Source organism: Oncorhynchus masou, chromosome 18 (genome assembly GCF_036934945.1).
Source record: "Oncorhynchus masou masou isolate Uvic2021 chromosome 18, UVic_Omas_1.1, whole genome shotgun sequence".
Classification (NCBI taxonomy): Eukaryota; Metazoa; Chordata; class Actinopteri; order Salmoniformes; family Salmonidae; genus Oncorhynchus; species Oncorhynchus masou.
In genome coordinates this window covers 69734472-69754974 of record NC_088229.1, presented here as the reverse complement: position 1 = coordinate 69754974, position 20503 = coordinate 69734472, and the positions used below count along the sequence as shown (strand labels likewise).

The following is a 20503-nucleotide window of genomic DNA, read 5'->3' as shown; positions in this document are numbered from 1 at the left end:
ACACTATGGTGCAGGAAAATCCCAGGAGGGCGGCCATTTCTGAGATACTGAATCCGGAGTGCCTGGAAACAGCGATCGTACCACGCTCAAAGTCGTTTAGGTCACTTGTTTTGCCCATCCTAACGTTCAATAAAACGATAACTGAAATACTTGATGCCTGCCTGCCTGCTTTATATAGCAAGCCAAGGCCACATGACTCACTGTCTGTAGAAGTGTTCCATTTTTGTGAACAGGGTGCTGTACCTAATAAACTGTCCGGTGAGTGGATCTCATATGGACATCATATAGCTAAGATAATTCCAGTGCTCATGACATGGATGAACTCGTGCATTGCAAATGGCAGCCACACTACCAGCATTATTAGCGAGAAGAGCTACTAGCACTTTCAATCGCTTGATTGATCATTCAGCATGTTGGAATCACAGGAGACAAAACAACGTGTCCATTTGTCAGTCGAAACAACAAGTACAACTGGTTTTATTTCCACTGTTTGGATCACTTCTAAGAATGTTTTAGTCCTACTGACAGGTTTCACATTCACTACATGTTAACAGGACACAGTTTGTTTGATAGTTTTCCTGCCTCATCCCCTTGGATCAGACACAATTGTTTTCCCAATGTCACAAATGTGTCTGTCACATCATGAATTCCCTCTGGAACAAAGCACAAATATTTGCGGTTTCCCCTAAATGGTGAAAGCAGTGGATCAGCCTCCACAACACTCGAGAGCAGTACATCGGATGGAATAACAGCATCGCCTTCTGTTCGAGTAAGGAAGTTCAGAATCAAGTCTTGGATATATGGGTGTTTTCCAGAGATGATTCTTTAGGCAGGGAGCAAAGGAACACAAACACAGCATACAGGCCCTCTGGCCATCCCCGCCTATACAATGGTACCTATGGAAACCACTGCAGTGGGTCCTTAGAAGACAGAGGGTCAGTGATTGATTGGGCTTTTGGATGTTGAGGTGTGTTTGGGTTTCTGTGTGTGTGTGTCTCACCACTGTATGTGTGTTTGTGTCTGGCTGGGGGTCTGCTGTGTGTACTGTGTGTGTAGGAGTGTGTTGGCGTGCGTTGAGTCCTGTCCCTCCAGCCAATCCTGGTAGAGTATGAGTAGGTCAGGGTTTGTGTCAGGCAGCCTGACTGTTAGACTGCTGTAGGCGTCTTCCATCTGCTGAACCAAGGCCTTGTCCACCCGACCCCCTGTCTCTCCCTCCGCCTGCCCACGACCACTCAAACAGCCTGGGGAGAGAGAGAGAGGGGAGCGAGAGGGGGGAGAACGGCAGTTAAACAAAGTATAAAATACAAAAATAAAGATCACACTAAATCCCTTTTCTCGTTTCTATATCCAGTTCAGCTCAACACAATCAGGTTGACAGCTGCCTCGTCACATTAACCCAAAACCAAACCAGGACCAGGAAGTAGATGTGACCTACCGCCGGGACATGACAGCACCTCCACCAGTTGGTAGGGGATGTGTCCTGTCCTCATGCGGTGGACCAGAGTCTGGATGTTCCTGAAGCCGTAGACGGATGCAAACTGCAGCAGCACCTCCCCATCCCGCTCCAGACACACCTCCTGGAAGTCACGGTTCCTAGAGGAGAGAGGCAAGGGGGAGAGAGGAAGGGAGGTGGGGGGAGAGAGGGAGGGAGGAGGGGGGAGAGAGGGAGGGAGGAGGGGGAGAGAGGGAGGGAGAGGGAAGTGAGGAGGGGGGAGAGGGAGGGGAGAGGAAGGGATGCGGGGGAGAGAGGGAGGGAGAGAGGAAGGGAGGAGGGGGAGGAGAGAGGAGAGAGGAAGTGAGGAGGGGGGAGAGAGGAAGGGGGAGGGGGGAGAGGGAGGGAGAGAGGAAGGGAGGCGGGGGAGAGAGGGAGGGAGAGAGGAAGTGAGGAGGGGGGGGGAGAGAGGGAGGGAGAGAGGAAGGGATGCGGGGGAGGAGGGGGGAGAGAGGAAGGGGGAGGGGGAGAGAGGAAGGGGGAGAGGAAGGAGGAGGGGGAGAGAGGAAGGGAGGAGGGGGAGAGAGGGAGGGAGAGAGGAAGGGAGGCGGGGGGAGAGGGAGGGGGAGAGGGAAGGAGGAGAGGGGAGAGGGGGGGAGAGAGAGGAAGTGAGGGAGAGGGAGGGAAGAGGGGGAGAGGAGGGGGAGAGAGAGAGGAAGGGAGGCGGGGGAGAGGGGGGGAGGGAGGAGGGGGGAGAGAGGAAGGGAGGAGAGGGGAGAGAGGAAGGGAAGAGGAGGGAGAGAGAAAGGAAGGGAGGCGGGGGAGATAGGGAGGGAGAGATGAAGGGAGAGAGGGAGGGAGAGGGGAAGGGAGCGGGGGAGGGAGGGAGGGAGGGAGGGAGGAGGGGGAGGGAGAGAGGAGGGAGAGAGGAAGGGAGGCAGGGGGAGAGGGGGAGGGAGGAGGGGGGGGAGAGGAAGGGAGGAGAGGGGGAGAGGAAGGGAAGAGGGGGAGAGAGAGAGGAAGGGAGGCGGGGGGAGATAGGGAGGGAGAGATGAAGGGAGAAAGGGAGGGAGAGAGGAAGGGAGGCGGGGGGAGAGAGGGAGGGAGAGGGGAAGGGAGGCGGGGGAGGGAGAGAGTGAGGGAGAGAGGAAGGGAGGCAGGGGGAGAGGGGGGGAGAGGAAGTGAGGAGGGGGGAGAGAGGGAGGGAGAGAGGAAGTGAGGAGAGGGGAGAGAGGGAGGGAGAGAGGGAGATGGGATATATTTTTAAATTCACTCCCTCTTTTACAGCCTGCTTCCTTTACTCTCTTTTCTACCCCTCTCCGCTCTCATCCTTCCCTCTCCTGAGTTCAAATACTATTTCGGCCATTTCAATTACTTTCAAAGACATTATATTTATATACTCCCATGCATTTGGACCAGGGCCCGTATCCACAAAGCATCTCAGAAAAGGTCCTAGGAATCCTGTTAAAACCTGTTTTAATAAGACAACAAAAACTCTCCAAACTCTGAGCCAGGAATAAAATTGACTTATAAAAGTATTTCTCAGCTGGTAATCACGACAGTTTTAGGTACCCCAAAGGAAAGATATTGTTGACGTAAATTGACATTGCTGCAAATGATGGAGAATAACCAATCACGATGAGGCATCGCCAGCTGTGAACTCTATAGCAGGCTCCAGACAACTACAGTGAATGTGACTGTACATCAAATGTTGTAATGGTAAAAAGGTAGATATCATTTCTGCCTGACACGATCACTTTGCCTACTCTTAATTATTGCCTAACATGTTGGCATGCATAACCTTTTTTGATAATACAAATTTTGAACGTTGTTAAAAGCAGAATTTTATAATATTACCATTGTCAACACACTCGTCGTCACTAACGTTCAACGACTCTAAATCCCTTTGGCACAGTAGGCATCAAGCCACTTGCCCATAATGTTGCATATAACGCTGCAACTTTTTGAAAGAGCTGTCATTTTCATCTAACACTATTGAAGTTAACACTATAGATGCCTTCAATTCCCAATTTATAGGTTTTTCACAATTTAGAGATATTTTAAACAATGTGATGTTGCGTTCCAAATGGATAACTTGAAATAACATGAAGTAGGTCATTAAATAATCAAAAGAAAAACATGTTTATTTATTAGCCTGGTGGTTCTAAGTATTTAGGCATGTCATGTGAAAGAGGTATGTCACAGGTCTAGATTATTTATGGTTGATGAAATATCATTTTAACAACTCAAAAGCAATTGCATGTGATGCAGGAATCACTGACTCACTGCAATGTTCTGTTACCAAGATACCTGCTGGTAACTCTTAACTGGTTAGGGCAGCTCATGACGTCTCCTAAATATCTGTTGACTTGGAGTGACTCTTATGACTAAAGAGGCTTCATGCTGGTTTTTATTTGACCCAGAAGAGTAAAATGTCTCCATTCTGAGACGCTTTGTGGATGCAGGCCCAGATCTGTTTTGCTGGTTTAAATCATTTATTTGAAAATACTTTGAATAGACGTAATTGATTCAAGCCACATTATCTAAAAATAAAAAATAAAAAAAAAAAAAAAAAAACACACAGAAAATAAGTATTTAAATAAACAAAAATCAAATACACGCGTATTTGAACCCAGGTCAGCGCTCTTCCCTCTCCAACGGTCTCAGTTCAAGGTCTTCCATCTCCTCCCCTCCTCACCTGAGAGTCTTGTATGTGATCTGGTCTACACCCAGATCAAACAGTTCCTTCGCAGCGTATTTGAAGACGTGTTCCAGGAAGCCCTCGGATCCTTTGCCCTCGTGTCTCACCAAGCCTTGGCCCCCTGCCTCACTCAGCCTAACATGAAGACAAAGAGAAGAACGTTACACACTGGGAGTAGCTGAACCTAACAGACAGAAATACACTCACAGACACACATCGCCACCTCACTGAGCAATGAGCCTGACATTGAGCACTGACAAACACTTCCTGGTTAAGAGCCCAGTGAACATTGAAACACTCACACGTGGTCTAGAGGGACAGAGTCCAGGTCTGCTACGGACACCTTCATCTGTTCCATCATGAGGAACACCTCCCCTAGAACACACACACATTCAGTCTCACATTAAAACAACAGACAACTTATATGGAATGCAGTGTTTGATATTTATCAGACATAAATGGGACACATCACGTCCCAAAAGTTGACTTGAGTTTCCCGAACAGCCCCTGCAAGCACCTGGATGATCATCAAGACTCATGGAAGAATGTTCTGTGAACAAATGAGTCAAAAGTATAACGTTTTGAACGACATGGGTCCCGTTATGCCTGGCGAACACCAAACACTGCATTTCATAGTAAGAACCTCATACCAACGGTTGGTGGTAGTGTGATGGTTTGTGGTAGTGTGATGGTTTGTGGATGCTTTGCTGCCTCAGGACCTGGACAACTTGCCTTAATAGAAGGAACCATGAATTCTGCTCTGTATCAGAATTCTACAGGAGAATTTCAGGCCATCCGTCAGGTAGCTGAAGCTGATGTGCAGCTGGGTCATGCAGCAAGACAATGATCCAAAACACGCAATTAAGTCTACATGAAAATGGCTAAAAAGCAACAAATGTGAAAGTTTGGAATGGCCTAGTCAAAATCCAGACCTAATACCAATTGAGATGACAGGACTTGAAACGAGCAGCTCAGGCTTGAAAACCCACAAAATGTTGCTGAGTTACTGCAGTTCTGCATGGAATAATGAGCCAAAATTCCCCCACAGCGAGCTGAAAGACTGATCAACAGCTACAGGAAGCATTTGGTTGGATTCATGGCAGCTAAAGGTGGTACAACCAGGTATTGAGTGTAAGGGGGCAATGAATATCTCACACAGGGGCATTGGGTGTTGCATAACTTTGTGAATAAAGAAAGTATGCAATTGTTGTGTTATTTTTTCGCTCAGGTTCCCTTTATCTAATATTAGGTTTTGGTTGAAGATCTGATAAAATTCAGTACCAAAAATATGCAAAAACAGAGAAAATCAGAAAGGGGGCAAATACATTACAGCTAGAGAGGTAGAGAGGATAGATATAGAGGTAGAGAGGATAGATATAGAGGTAGAGAGGATAGATATAGAGGTAGAGAGGATAGATATAGAGGTAGAGAGGATAAATATAGAGGTAGAGAGGATAAATATAGAGGGAGAGAGGATAGATATAGAGGTAGAGAGGATAGATATAGAGGTAGAGAGGATAAATATAGAGGTAGAGAGGATAAATATAGAGGTAGAGAGGATAGATAGAGGTAGAGAGGATAGATATAGAGGTAGAGAGGATAAATATAGAGGTAGAGAGGATAGATATAGAGGTAGAGAGGATAGATATAGAGGTAGAGAGGATAAATATAGAGGTAGAGAGGATAGATAGAGGTAGAGAGGATAGATATAGAGGTAGAGAGGATAAATATAGAGGTAGAGAGGATAAATATAGAGGTAGAGAGGATAAATATAGAGGTAGAGAGGATAAATATAGAGGTAGAGAGGATAGATATAGAGGTAGAGAGGATAAATATAGAGGTAGAGAGGATAGATATAGAGGTAGAGAGGATAAATATAGAGGTAGAGAGGATAGATAGAGGTAGAGAGGATAGATATAGAGGTAGAGAGGATAAATATAGAGGTAGAGGATAAATATAGAGGTAGAGAGGATAAATATAGAGGTAGAGAGGATAGAGAGGATAGATATAGAGGTAGAGAGGATAGATATAGAGGTAGAGAGGATAATATAGAGGTAGAGAGGATAGAGATAGAGGTAGAGAGGATAGATATAGAGGTAGAGAGGATAGATATAGAGGTAGAGAGGTAGAGGGAGAGAGGATAGATATAGAGGTAGAGAGGATAGATATAGAGGTAGAGAGGATAAATATAGAGGTAGAGAGGATAAATATTGAGGTAGAGAGGATAGATATAGAGGTAGAGAGGATACATATAGAGGTAGAGAGGATACAGTTGAAGTCGGAAGTTTACATACACCTTTGTCAACTACATTTTTGTACAATTCCTGACATTTAGTCCTAGTAAAAATCAGTTAGGTCAGTTAGGATCACCACTTTGTTTAAGAATGTGAAAAGTCAGAAAATGTGTAGAGAAAATGATTTATTTCAGCTTTTATTTCTTTCATCACATTCCCAGTGGGTCAGAAGTTTACATACACTCAATTAGTATTTGGTAGCATTGCCGTTAAATTGTTTAACTTGGGTCAAACGTTTCAGGTAGCCTTCCACAAGCTTCCAACAATAAGTTGGGTGAATTTTGGCCCATTCCTGACAAAGCTGAGTCAGGTTTGTAGGCCTCCTTGCTCACACACACTTTTTTAGTTCTGCCCACACATTTTCTATACGATTGAGGTCAGGGCCTTGGGATGGCCACTCCAATACCTTGACTTTGTTGTTCTTAAGCCATTTTGCCAAAACTTTGGAAGACCCATTTGCGACCAAGCTTTAACTTCCTGACTGATGTCTTGAGATGTTGCTTCAATATATACACATAATTGTCCTTCCTCATGATGTCATTTATTTTGTGAAGTGAACCAGTCCCTCCTGCAGCAAAGCACCCCCACAACATGATGCTGCCACCCCCGTGCTTCACAGTTGGGATGGTGTTCTTCGGCTTGCAAGTCTCCCCCTTTTTCCTCCAGACATAACGATGATCATTATGGCCAAACAGTTCTATTTTTGTTTCATCAGACCAGAGGACATTTCTCCAAAAGTACGATCTTTGTTCCCATGTGCAGTTGCAATCCTTTTTTATGGCGGTTTTGGAGCAGTGGCTTCTTCCTTGCTGAGCGGCCTTTCAGGTTGTGTCGATATAGGACTCGTTTTACTGTGGATATAGATACTTTTGTACCTGTTTCCTCCAGCATCTTCACAAGGTCCTTTGCTGTTGTTCTGGCATTGAAAAGTATGTTAATCTCTAGGAGACAGAACGTCTCTCCTTCCTGAGCGGGAGGACGGCTGCGTGGTCCCATGGTGTTTATACTTGCGTACTATTGTTTGTACAGACAAATGTGGTACCTTCAGGCGTTTGGAAATTGCTCCCAAAGATGAACCAGACTTGTGGTGGTCTACAATTTTATTTCTGAGGTCTTGGCTGATTTCTTTTGATTTTCCCATGATGTCAAGCAAAGAGACACTGAGTTTGAAGGTAGGCCTTGAAATACATCCACAAGCACACCTCCAAATGACTCAAATGATGTCAATTAGCCTATCGGAAGCTTCTAAAGCCATGACATAATTTTCTGGAATTTCCAAGCTGTTTAAAGGCACAGTCAACTTAGTGTATGTAAACTTCTGACCCACTGGAATTGTGATACAGTGAATTATAAGTGAAATAATCTGTCTGTCAACAATTACTGGAAGAATTACTTGTATCATGCACAAAGTAGATGTCCTAACCGACTTACCAAAACTATAGTTTGTTAACAAGAAATTTGTGGAGTGGTTGAAAAACTAGTTTTAATAACTCCAACCTAAGTGAATGTAAACTTCCGACATCAACTGTATATATAGAGGTAGAGAGGATAGATCTAGATATATAGAGGTAGAGAGGATAGATCTAGATAGATAGAGGCAGAGAGGATAGATCTAGATAGATAGAGGCAGAGAGGATAGATCTAGATAGATAGAGAGGATAGGTATAGAGCTAGAGCTAGAACATATAGATATAGTCCTAGAGCGAGAAAGGAAAGAGAGATATTAGTAGAGAGGATAGATAGAGGTAGAGGATGGATAGAGAGGTAGAGAGGATAGATATTAGTAGAGGATATATTAGTAGAGGATATATAGAGAGGTAGAGAGGATAGATATTAGTAGAGAGGATAGATAGAGGGGCAGAGAGGATGGATATAGGCAGAGGATGCTAGATAGAGAGGACAGATAGAGAGGTAGAGAGGATAGATATTAGTAGAGAGGAAAGATAGAGGTAGAGAGGATGATAGATAGATAGAGGACAGATGGAGAGGTAGAGAGGATAGATATTAGTAGAGAGGATAGATAGAGAGGTAGAGAGGATGGATATTAGTAGAGAGGATTGATATTAGTAGAGAGGATATATACAGCGGTAGAGAGGATAGATATTTGTAGAGAGGATAGATATTAGAGGAGAGTGTATAGATATTAGAGGAGAGGATAGATAGAGGTAGAGAGGATAGATATTAGTAGAGAGGACAGAATGATAGGTAGAGAGGATGATAGATAGATAGAGGACAGATGGAGAGGTAGAGAGGATAGATATTGGTGGAGAGGACAGAGAGCGGTAGAGAGGATAGATATTAGAGGAGAGGACAGATAGAGAGGTAGAGAGGATAGATATTAGTAGAGAGGATAGATAGAGGTAGAGAGGATAGATATTAGTAGAGAGGATAGAAAGAGGGGTAGAGAGGATGGAGCAGCAGTACCTGATGTGAGGACACAGTCCACGTCTCTGCTGTCCAGTAGACTGTTGTAGAACTCCTCTCGGACTGCCTCCAGTTTCTTATCGAAGCACGGGGCCACCACCATGTGGTACAGCTTGTCTGGGCTCAGCTTCTACAAGCACACACAGAAAACATGGTTCACCTGTTGTGTGGGGTGTTATAACACTGTTATAACAGATGAGTAGTGTGGGCTCAATCAGTATTCAACTGTTGTGTGAGGTGATATAACACTGTTATAACAGATGAGTAGTGTGGGCTCAATCAGTATTCACCTGTTGTGTGAGGTGATATAACACTGTTATAACAGATGAGTAGTGTGGGCTCAATCAGTATTCACCTGTTGTGTGAGGTGATATAACACTGTTATAACAGATGAGTAGTGTGGGCTCAATCAGTATTCACCTGTTGTGTGGGGTGATATAACACTGTTATAACAGATGAGTATTAGTGTGGGCTGTTATAACAATCAGTATTCACCTGTTGTGTGAGGTGATATAACACTGTTATAACAGATGAGTAGTGTGGGCTCAATCAGTATTCACCTGTTGTGTGGGGTGATATAACACTGTTATAACAGATGAGTAGTGTGGGCTCAATCAGTATTCACCTGTTGTGTGGGGTGATATAACAGATGAGTAGATGAGTAGTATAACACTGTTATAACAGATGAGTAGTGTGGGCTCAATCAGTATTCACCTGTTGTGTGGGGTGATATAACAGATGAGTAGATGAGTAGTATAACACTGTTATAACAGATGAGTAGTGTGGGCTCAATCAGTATTCAACTGTTGTGTGAGGTGATATAACACTGTTATAACAGATGAGTAGTGTGGGCTCAATCAGTATTCACCTGTTGTGTGGGTGATATAACAGATGGGTGATATAACAGATGAGTAGATGAGTAGTATAACACTGTTATAACAGATGAGTAGTGTGGGCTCAATCAGTATTCACCTGTTGTGTGGGGTGATATAACACTATTATAACAGATGAGTAGTGTGGGCTCAATCAGTATTCACCTGTTGTGTGAGGTGATATAACACTGTTATAACAGATGAGTAGTGTGGGCTCAATCAGTATTCACCTATTGTGTGGGGTGATATAACAGATGAGTAGATGAGTAGTATAACACTGTTATAACAGATGAGTAGTGTGGGCTCAATCAGTATTCACCTGTTGTGTGGGGTGATATAACACTATTATAACAGATGAGTAGTGTGGGCTCAATCAGTATTCACCTGTTGTGTGGGGTGATATAACACTGTTATAACAGATGAGTAGTGTGGGCTCAATCAGTATTCAACTGTTGTGTGAGGTGATATAACACTGTTATAACAGATGAGTAGTGTGGGCTCAATCAGTATTCACCTGTTGTGTGAGGTGATATAACACTGTTATAACAGATGAGTAGTGTGGGCTCAATCAGTATTCACCTGTTGTGTGAGGTGATATAACACTGTTATAACAGATGAGTAGTGTGGGCTCAATCAGTATTCACCTGTTGTGTGAGGTGATATAACACTGTTATAACAGATGAGTAGTGTGGGCTCAATCAGTATTCAACTGTTGTGTGAGGTGATATAACACTGTTATAACAGATGAGTAGTGTGGGCTCAATCAGTATTCACCTGTTGTGTGAGGTGATATAACACTGTTATAACAGATGAGTAGTGTGGGCTCAATCAGTATTCACCTGTTGTGTGGGGTGATATAACAGATGAGTAGATGAGTAGTATAACACTGTTATAACAGATGAGTAGTGTGGGCTCAATCAGTATTCACCTGTTGTGTGAGGTGATATAACACTGTTATAACAGATGAGTAGTGTGGGCTCAATCAGTATTCACCTGTTGTGTGGGGTGATATAACAGATGAGTAGATGAGTAGTATAACACTGTTATAACAGATGAGTAGTGTGGGCTCAATCAGTATTCACCTGTTGTGTGGGGTGATATAACAGATGAGTAGATGAGTAGTATAACACTGTTATAACAGATGAGTAGTGTGGGCTCAATCAGTATTCACCTGTTGTGATACGTTTCATTGAATCATATTGGATGGGTTGTTATAACAGATGAAAGTGTTGACCTTTTGTTTGGTGAAGTAGTCTTTAACCAGACAGCCCATGATCTGTTGAGGAGACCTGGCCGTACAGATGTGAGGAGTGCCCAGACTGCCCAGGACACGCTCAGCGTACCGGATCCACCCTGGAAGAAACAGAATACATGATGAAGCCTTCTGAAACTCCTTTGAGTCCTAAAGCTCGTGTTTTTCTAAAGGGTTAATTAAGGTCAGAGAAAAATGTAGAGCAAGACTAAAACAGACAAAACGTGAATCTGAGGATGAGCGCAAGAGTGAGCGAATGAGAGAGCAGGAAAGGAAGAGCGACTCCCTTCCTGCAGGTCCTATCTCCAGGGAAGTGAGCGACGTCAGGCTGACTGTCTCTCCCTCCTCTCCCCCTCCCTCACTGCTGTCTCTCTCTCCCTCGATCCATCCATCCCTCACTGCTCTCTCTCTCTCTCTCCCTCCATCCCTCACAGCTCTGTCTCTCGCTTACAGCACTTTCTCTCCCTCCCAGCTCTCCCTCCATCCCTCCCAGCTCTCTCTCCCTCCCTCCCTCACTCCCTCCTCCTAGCCGTTTCTCTCGCTCCTTCCCTCACTCCGAGCCCAATCTACCTCTCGCGCTCCCTCCCCCCTACCAGCCCCTCTCGCTCCCTCCCTCCCTCCCTCCCTCCCAGCAGAATCTCTCTCTCGCACCCCCCAGCCCAATCTCTCTCTTGCTCCCTCCCTCCCTCCCTCCCTCCCAGCCAAATCTCTCTCGCTCCCTCCCAGCCAAACCTCTCTCCCTCCCTCCCTCTCAGCCCAATCTCCCTCCCAGCCAAACCTCTCTCCCTCCCTCCCAGCCCAATCTACCTCCCAGCCAAACCCTCTCCCTCCCTCCCTCCCTCCCAGCCCAATCTCCCTCCCAGCCAAACCTCTCTCCCTCCCTCCCAGCCCTATATTAAATCTCCCATTACTCAACAACAACAAAAATTAAAAAAAAACAAACTGTTGTGCAGCAACTCATTGCCTCCCTGAAGACAAATAATGTATATGAAACGCTTCAGTCTGCTTTTAGACCCCATCATAGCACTGAGACTGCACTGATACATTTACTTTTAAATGGCGTCAGACCAAGGCTCTGTCCTCGTGCTCCTAGACCTTAGTGCTGTTTTTGACATCATCGATCACCACATTCTTTTGGAGAGACTGGTAACCCAAATTGGTCGACACAGACAAGCTCTGGCCTGGTTTAGATCTTATCTGTCGGAAAAATATTAGTTTGTCTCCTGTGGATGGCTTACTAGTGCTCTTCCATGCCGTCCCTAGGAGTGGGTTGAGTCACTGACGTGATCTTCCTGTCTGTTTTTTGCGCCCAATCGGGTTTGAGCAGTGGAGGAGATCTTCGTGGGCTGTACTCAGCCTTGTCTCAGCGTAGTAAGTTGGTGGTCTGTTGATAACCCTCTAGTGGTGTGGAGGCTGTGCTTTGGCAAAGTGGGTGGGGCTAAATCCTGCCTGGTTGGCCCTGTTCGGGCATATTGTCGGATGGGGCCACAGTGTCGTCGTCTCCCCCCCCACACCTGTCTCAGTCTCCAGTATCTATGCTGCAATAGTCTATGTCCTGGGGGTTAGAGTCAGTCTGTAATATCTGGTGTACTTCTCCCATCTTATCTGGTGTCCTATGTGAATTTAAGAATGCTTCCTCTAATTCTCTCCTCCAGGAGGACCTGAGCCCTAGGACCAGGACTACCTGGCCTGATGACTCCTGGCTGTCCCCAACCCACCTGGTTATGCTGCTGCTCCAGTTTCAACTGTTCTGTCTGCGGCTATGGAACCCTGACCTGTTCACCGGACGTGCTACCTTGTCCCAGACCTGCTGTTTAGGACTCTCTCTCTCTCTCTTTACCGCACCTGCTGTCTCTAACTCTGAATGATTGGCAATGAAAAGCCAACTGACATTTACTCCTGAGGTGCTGACCTGTTGCACCCTCGACAACCACTGATTATTATTTGACCCTGCTGGTCATCTATGAACGTTGGAACATCTTGAAGAACAATCTGGCCTGAAATGGCCATGTACTCTTACAATCTCCACCCTGCACGGCCAGAAGAACACTGAACAAACTCTCAGAGCCTGGTTCCTCTCTAGGTTTCTTCCTAGGTTCCTGGCCTTTCTAAGGGGTTTTTCCTTAGCCACCGTGCTTCGACACCTGCATTGCTTGCTGTTTGGGGTTTTAGGCTGGGTTTCTGTTCAGCACTTCAAGATATCAGCTGATGTAAGAAGGTCTATTTGACATTTGCTGCTGTAAAAAAGGGCTTTATAAATACATTTGATTTGATTAATTCGTAGCTTAAAGCTGCAATGTGTCCCTTTTTGGGTGAGCTGATCATTGCCACATAGAAATGTGAGTTATAGGTCTGACATTCTCATTGAAAGCAAGTCTAAGAAGTGATAGATCTGTTCTATGAGCACTATTACTATGCTTCCTGTTATTAATTCTCATTTTTGCGTTTTTTTTTTTTTTTAGTTTCAGGTTTTGTACACCAGCTTCAAACAGCTGAAAACACTTTATGTAAATTACATTTCACAGCGGTTTAGATGGTTCAATGACTCCCTACACTGTAAATATGTAAAGGTGTAAATATTACCTGGACAGGAGGAGGTGAACATGGGTAGGGCCTGGTTGTCATGGTTCCTCTTGCGGTACCTCTGGACAAATTCTCTCTGGCTCTCCAGAATACTGAAGCCTGCAGCTAGAGTGGTATCGAACACATACTGCACCCCTACAGAGGGAGACAGGGGGAGGGGAAGACAATGATTCAGCTGGTAGATGCCTGTGAATGTACCGCACACATATACTTCACACACACACACGCTACGTTGTACTAAGTCAGACGCACACATAATCTCTCACTTACGACACATACACACACACATTTGTTTTACTATACTTGTGAAGATTTTTGGGGACCAACAATTGATACCCATTCAAAATGCTATTTTCCCTAACAAATAATCCAGCGGCCTTCTAGAAGGTAGTCAAATCTCTGAAACAAAACTCCACGCCCCCCCGTAACAGATAAGATGAACATTTGTGGTGCATTTAATAACCACTCTGCCTCTTCAGGCCACCTATTTGATGAAATATATTTGGAAAACTCTGATTCCAGTTGAGGGAGTCCTTTACTCACCTCGAGCTAGGTTGCAGAGAACGATACATTCCCAGACACACATTGCTCATTTGATGTCGATGATGTACTAAGTGCCTTATTGAAGATCTATGTAAAACATTCCACTGGGGCCGACTCACGATGCCTTGTTGCTGTAGCTTTCTTCCCCAGTTATTGCAGAATCATTAACACATTACACACACACGCACACGTGCACACGCACACACGCACACACAGTACCAGTCAAAAGTTGTCACACCTACTCATTCAATGGTTTTTCTTTATTTTCTACATTGTAGAATAATAGTGAAGACATCAAAACTATGAAATAACACATATGGAATTATGTAGTAACCAGAAAAGTGTTAAACAAATACAAATATATTCAATATTTTAGATTCTTCAAAGTGGCCCCCCTTTGAACACTCTTGGCATTCTCTCAACCACCTTCATTAGGTAATGTTTTTTATTTATTTTTTATTTAACCTTTATTCATCAATACTCTTTTAAAATGCATATTGATGAACTTTGTAAACGGCTAAAAATCAAGCTAGGCTTCCTCTATAGAAACAGGACATGTTTGTCCTCTATACAAATAGAAGACACATTGTGCAAGCTACTTTTATGTCTGTTATAGATTATGGGGATATTATTTACATGCTACGGCATCAACACTTAAAATCGCTGGATGCTACTTATCATTGCACACTTAGGTTTTTATTACAGGTCCTAGCTACAGAACTCACCACTGTATTTTATATTAACATGTAGGTTGGACTTCGCTGTCCATGAGACGAGAACAACATGCTCTCGTGTTTGTCTATAAAGCACTTCTGAATAAACTACCTTCTTATTTATCATCACTCATCAACATAAGAAATATAATTCCTAAAACCAGGTCTCAAGCACGGATTCCACTTGAGGCCCATGCGATTTCCACAGAGTTGGGTTTGGCTGCCTTTTCCTGTTACACTCCTGGCCAATGGAAAAGCCTGCAGACTAAACTTCAACTTGAGACTCTTGTCCCCCATTTTAAACATTTATTGGAGCATTTTTATTTTTGTATTGCTTCTAACTGTTTCGGGTAATGCAAGTTCTTGTGCTGTTAGTAAAATAACCTGTGTGTAAATGTAATCTGTTGCTGTATGTTTTTGTGTTATCTGTGATGGTTTTGCTTGTCTTGTGTAGTTTCTTAATCATTGTACCTAAACTGTATGTGTAAACATGTATACGCAGGGCCCAGCTGTAAAAGTGATCCTTGTCTCAGCCTGTGTTCCTTGTTGAAATAAAAGGTGTAATAATAATTTAACTAGGTAAGTCAGTTAAGAACAAATTCTTATTTACAATGACGGCCTAAACGATAGTCCATCATTACTTTAAAGACATGAAGGTCATTCAATCAGGATCATTTCAAAGTGTCTTCTAGTGCAGTAACAAAAACCATCAAGCTCTATGATGAAACTGGCTCTCATGAGGACCGCCACAGGAAAGGAAGACCCAGAGTTCCCTCTGTTGCAGAGGATAAGATGCAGCCCAAATAAATGCTTCACAGATTTCAAGTCACAGACACATCTCAACGATCACATCTCATCGATTATGATTTTTCAACTCAGATACCGATACCGATTATTAGAGGACCAAAAAAAGCCAATACCGATTAATTGGCCAATTTTAAAAAAATGTATTTGTAATAATGACAATTGCAACAATAATGAATGAACACTTATTTTAACTTAATATAATACATCAATAAAATCAATTTAGCCTCAAATAAATAATGAAACATGTTCAATTTGTTTTAAATAATGCAAAAACAAAGTGTTACCCCAACCCTAACTCCTAATCCTAACCCCTAATCCTTACCCCTAATCCTTACCCCTAACCCTTAATCCTAAACCTTACCCCTAACACTAACAAATTGGGTCAGAATCATTAACTAATCCTAACCCTAACCCCTAATCCTTACCCCATAACCCTAAACCTTACCCCTAACCCTTAATCCTAACCCTTAATCCTAAACCTTACCCCTAACCCTAACCCCTAATCCTTACCCCTAACCCCTAATCCTTACCCCTAACCCTTACCCCTAACCCCTAAACCCCTAACCCCTAATACTTACCCCTAACCCTAACCTCTAACCCTAACCCCTAATCCTTACCCCTAATCGTTACCCCTAACCCTTAATCCTAAACCTTACCCCTAACCCTAACCCCTAATCCTAACCCCTAATCTACCAGGACTACCTGACATGATGACTCCTTGCTGTCCCCAGTCCACCTGGCCGTGCTGCTGCTCCAGTTTCAACTGTTCTGCCTTATTATTATTCGACCATGCTGGTCATTTATGAACATTTGAACATCTTGGCCATGTTCTGTTATAATCTCCACCTGGGACAGCCAGAAGAGGACTGGCCACCCCACAAAGCCTGGTTCCTCTCTCGGTTTCTTCCTAGGTTTTGGCCTTACTAGGGAGTTTTTCCTAACCACCGTGCTTCTACACCTGCATTGCTTGCTGTTTGGGGTTTTAGGCTGGGTTTCTGTACAGCACTTTGAGATATCAGCTGATGTACGAAGGGCTATATAAATAAATTTGATTTGATTTAATCCTAAACCTAACCCCTAATCCTAACCCTAATCCTAAACCTAACCCCTAATCCTAAACCTAACCCCTAATCCTAAACCTAACCCCTAATCCTAAACCTAACCACTAATCCTAAACCTAACCATAAAATTGCCGTTTTCCTTGTGAGGACTGGAAACATGTCCTCAACTGTCAGCCTTCTCCTTGGATTACTATTCTGATCGGGACTTCAGGTCAGAATTATAGTAAAACGCACGGACAGACACACACACACACTCCAATGCAACTACAGGGTTTGTCTCTGGAAATGCCAATTGAAATCTACCACAGAGACATAGATACACAGTCCCTTACCGAGGCTCTTGAGGAAGCCACAGAGTTTGCGTGTGGCCTCAGGAATGTCCAGACCGAACTTGACAGCAAAGAAAGGCAGAGACTGGGAACACACTGACACCACCAGGACCTGGTGTTTGGTGACGTCACACTTCTGTAATAGTACATAGAGAGAGAGAGAGAGAGATATGTCACACTTCTGTAATAGGAGAGGGAGAGAGAGAGACACACTTCTGTAATAGTACATAGAGAGAGAGAGAGATATGTCACACTTCTGTAATAGTAGAGGGAGAGAGACACACGTTACACTTCTGTAACAGTAGATAGAGAGAGAGACATAGGTTACACTTCTGTAATAGTAGATAGAGAGAGAGAGATATATCACACTTCTGTAACAGTAGATAGAGGGAGAGATATAGGTTACACTTCTATAATAGTAGATAGAGAGAGAGAGAGAGACGTCACACTTCTGTAATAGAAGATAGAGAGGTCACACTTCATCCAGGAAGAGAGAGACCATTTGCCTGACATCCACATTAAATGCCCCATACATTTCAGTGAAGTGAAACAAAGTTTAACCAAACAATCAGTAGGCAAAGCAGGCAAAAAGACCCGTATTAACAACACACATCAGAACCAACCTGACGCCAGGTGACCTGGAAAGTACAGTGAAGATAACCCAACCATTCCTCTTTCCTCCCAGACAGTGTTAGCCCTTGTCTCTTTAGTTACCATTGAAGCATTGACATCACAAAGCTACTTAGATCTCCACAAGCGCTTGGCTTCCACTAGATAGCATAGCCACAATGTCATTCTCATTGAAAGCAAGTCTAAAAATCGGTAGATCTGTTCTATGCTTCCTGTTTCTATGCTTCCTGTTTTTTTTTTTGCATCTTTAATATCACCTCCCCTGTCTGATATCTTAACTTTCTCTACGCCACAAAATCTACCTATTTGGTAGCACTTATTTGTTTTCCTTCGCCTCCAAACCCTTTCGATGTGGAACGGCTGTGGGAGGGGCGAGGTCCACATAAGGGTGCTCTTTTTTAAAATGCTTTATCACAAACATATGAAACACTCTGACAATGAGGACAGGCCGTGAGGTACGAAAAACATCGATAATCTTAAATAGGCACATAATTCATGTTCTTATTAAATATCAGTGATACTATCAAGAGCAGTGTGCGGTTTCCTTTGTCCTTCATAAGTCCAGGTAGTCCCTCCCTGTTTCCGCAAGTTTTCTTCCGTTTGGTGCCTATTGAATATGACCCAGGTAGCCTGGTCAGTGGTCCAGTAGTACCTTGTTCTGGCCCAGGACCCGGGCCACCTCCTCCAGGTTCTGTTGAGAGATCTTTAGGCTCTCCTCCTCTGACACACAGCCCTCACAGAACAAACAGGCACTCAGCAACACCTGCTGCTGGAGGGGAGGCGAGGAGGCGGGGACCTCTCTGTTGGCTACATCTTCCTCCGGAAGGGAGCTAACGCCTGCACCACTCTGCTTCTTGTTGCACTGGAAATTATCAATCAATACATCAATCAAGGTTAGAATTGGCCACGATATAAAATGTTTGACTATCATATGCTAAAAGTAACACACTCAAACAACTGGGACAGATAATCAGCAACACCAGATACGATTGGAATGACAATTTCTGTTGCAGAGAGCCACTTCCACGCTGCACAGTGAAACCACAAATATTACATGGGCTTACCTGTTTAGTGCAATTCTCACACTTCTCCTTGCGTCTTCCAATGTTCACTTCGGACATTTTTAAATGATATGGCTGTTGGATTTCACACAAACACAAGAGCAAGGTCAGTGAGCCATCCAACTCAACAGTAGACCTTGAATCTCCACAACACCTCTACACATTCTCCTTGGACAACTGCCCTCTACTAAGATCCAAACTAAATTGCTAGAGTTTGTTTTTGTGTGTGTGTGACTCAACTTCTACATTGTTAACCCTGTCCTAACCAATCAGGATAATTCTTCTTATCTTAACAGCAGCATATTATAATGATTTTAAACTGCCTGTTGCGACATAACAGCGTCCTGTCATCACGAAATAGCACACATAATTGCACCAAATGTGTGAACAGGCAGGCGATAAAGCCGTACTCTTGTACATGCTATTACATAGTTATCATAATGTACCCATGTTGATGAAGACCCAAAGCATCTGTGCTCTTGGTAGGCTACTAAAACAACAAAACAACAACAACAAATGAGTAGCTCGAGCCACATGTTTCATTTATTTATAAAAGTATCTCTCGTGCTAGAAAAGGACGGAGAACCCTGGGCTACTGTATTCAATATTGGCTTACATATCATACAGTAACTATAGACACAAATAACATAACGATATATAATAATAATCTACTATTATAATTGTCTGATATATTTATGCAATACATGGTAAATCACGGTTGTAGCATCTGTGAGAACATTTCGGCCTATTGTCAGGAACAAATGTAAACAGCAATTGTGGTGGAAACGAGTATTCAAATCCTGGTAATATGGTTAAAGGATCTATTGTTATGCTTTCTGGTAAGTTTTAAATCCCTAACTAAACACTAATTGGAGGCAGATGTGTAATTTCTTGCTTGCCTAAAAGACAACCTTGCTCTCCAGAACCCGAGCGTCTATGAAGGCGACACAAGCTACATCTATACGTCTATACCAGGGTCCATCGTCAGCCACGTATTAGTACAATTGTATATTTCAATAAATACGTGAATATTCTATCAGGGCACTCACCGGTTGGACGTTTTCTACTGTTCTGCTTTTAAACAAAATAGTTCAAAAACATTTCAAGAAGAAAGGGGGAGTTCGAGCAGTGTTCTAGATAGCAGGTGATCTCATAGAGCTTGCTCAGCAATATCTGGAGCGATTACCGTACAGCTGAAAGGCAACAACGGTCAACATGCGACTGGGCCACGGTTTCGGTCACAAGACCTGCTAATGTTGAAACGGGTCCGGGGTTCCAGACAAGTTTTCACGACGACTTGACTTCAGAATTACGTGACTCCATTGTGTTCACCGGTCATTGAAGAGCGCATGCGTAAAACCTTCCCCGCCTCGACAGATATCGTCATTGCTTTTTGGTACACCAGAAATTACAATGGTACGCTGCGTTTGCTTTGCAGCATTGCGTTACAGAAACAGTTGTAGCGTGGTCTGTGTGTTGCACGTTGGATTTCCAACTTATGCATCAAATTGTATGCGTAGACTTGACATAAATAGTATATGATCAAATACACAGAAAATAAAAGAGACGGTGCGTTTTTTTCCTCTATGTTTTTGTGTGATTTTTAAAATATCAGAGACACAAAATGTTAGAAATATTGGGCGGATGAGATTATGTTACTGTGCGACTGTCTATGGCGCGTGACGTCACGGGCAAAAGCGGCGAGGGAGGAGCGCCATAGTTTCAAACCCAGAGGTGCAATATTGCGAGACTTCCGGCAACGCTTGTGAAACAAACCAAACAGACCGTGCTTGGTTTTTAG

General features: G+C 43.7%; 1 protein-coding gene across 1 annotated transcript; it reads right to left on the bottom strand.

Annotated features, from left to right (window-relative positions):
- Positions 1 to 441: 441 nt before the first annotated feature.
- Positions 442 to 20062, bottom strand: LOC135505198 (nuclear prelamin A recognition factor-like). Its single transcript, XM_064924362.1, has 11 exons — positions 19752 to 20062; positions 18706 to 18777; positions 18294 to 18503; positions 17015 to 17147; positions 13559 to 13693; positions 10958 to 11076; positions 8852 to 8981; positions 4436 to 4508; positions 4131 to 4268; positions 1436 to 1593; positions 442 to 1241 (listed from the first exon to the last, which is right to left on the bottom strand). Exons 2-11 carry the CDS (start codon positions 18760 to 18762, stop codon positions 997 to 999), a joined length of 1398 nt encoding a protein of 465 aa, XP_064780434.1. The 5' UTR covers positions 18763 to 18777; positions 19752 to 20062; the 3' UTR covers positions 442 to 996.
- Between the last annotated feature and the right edge of the window lie 441 nt (positions 20063 to 20503).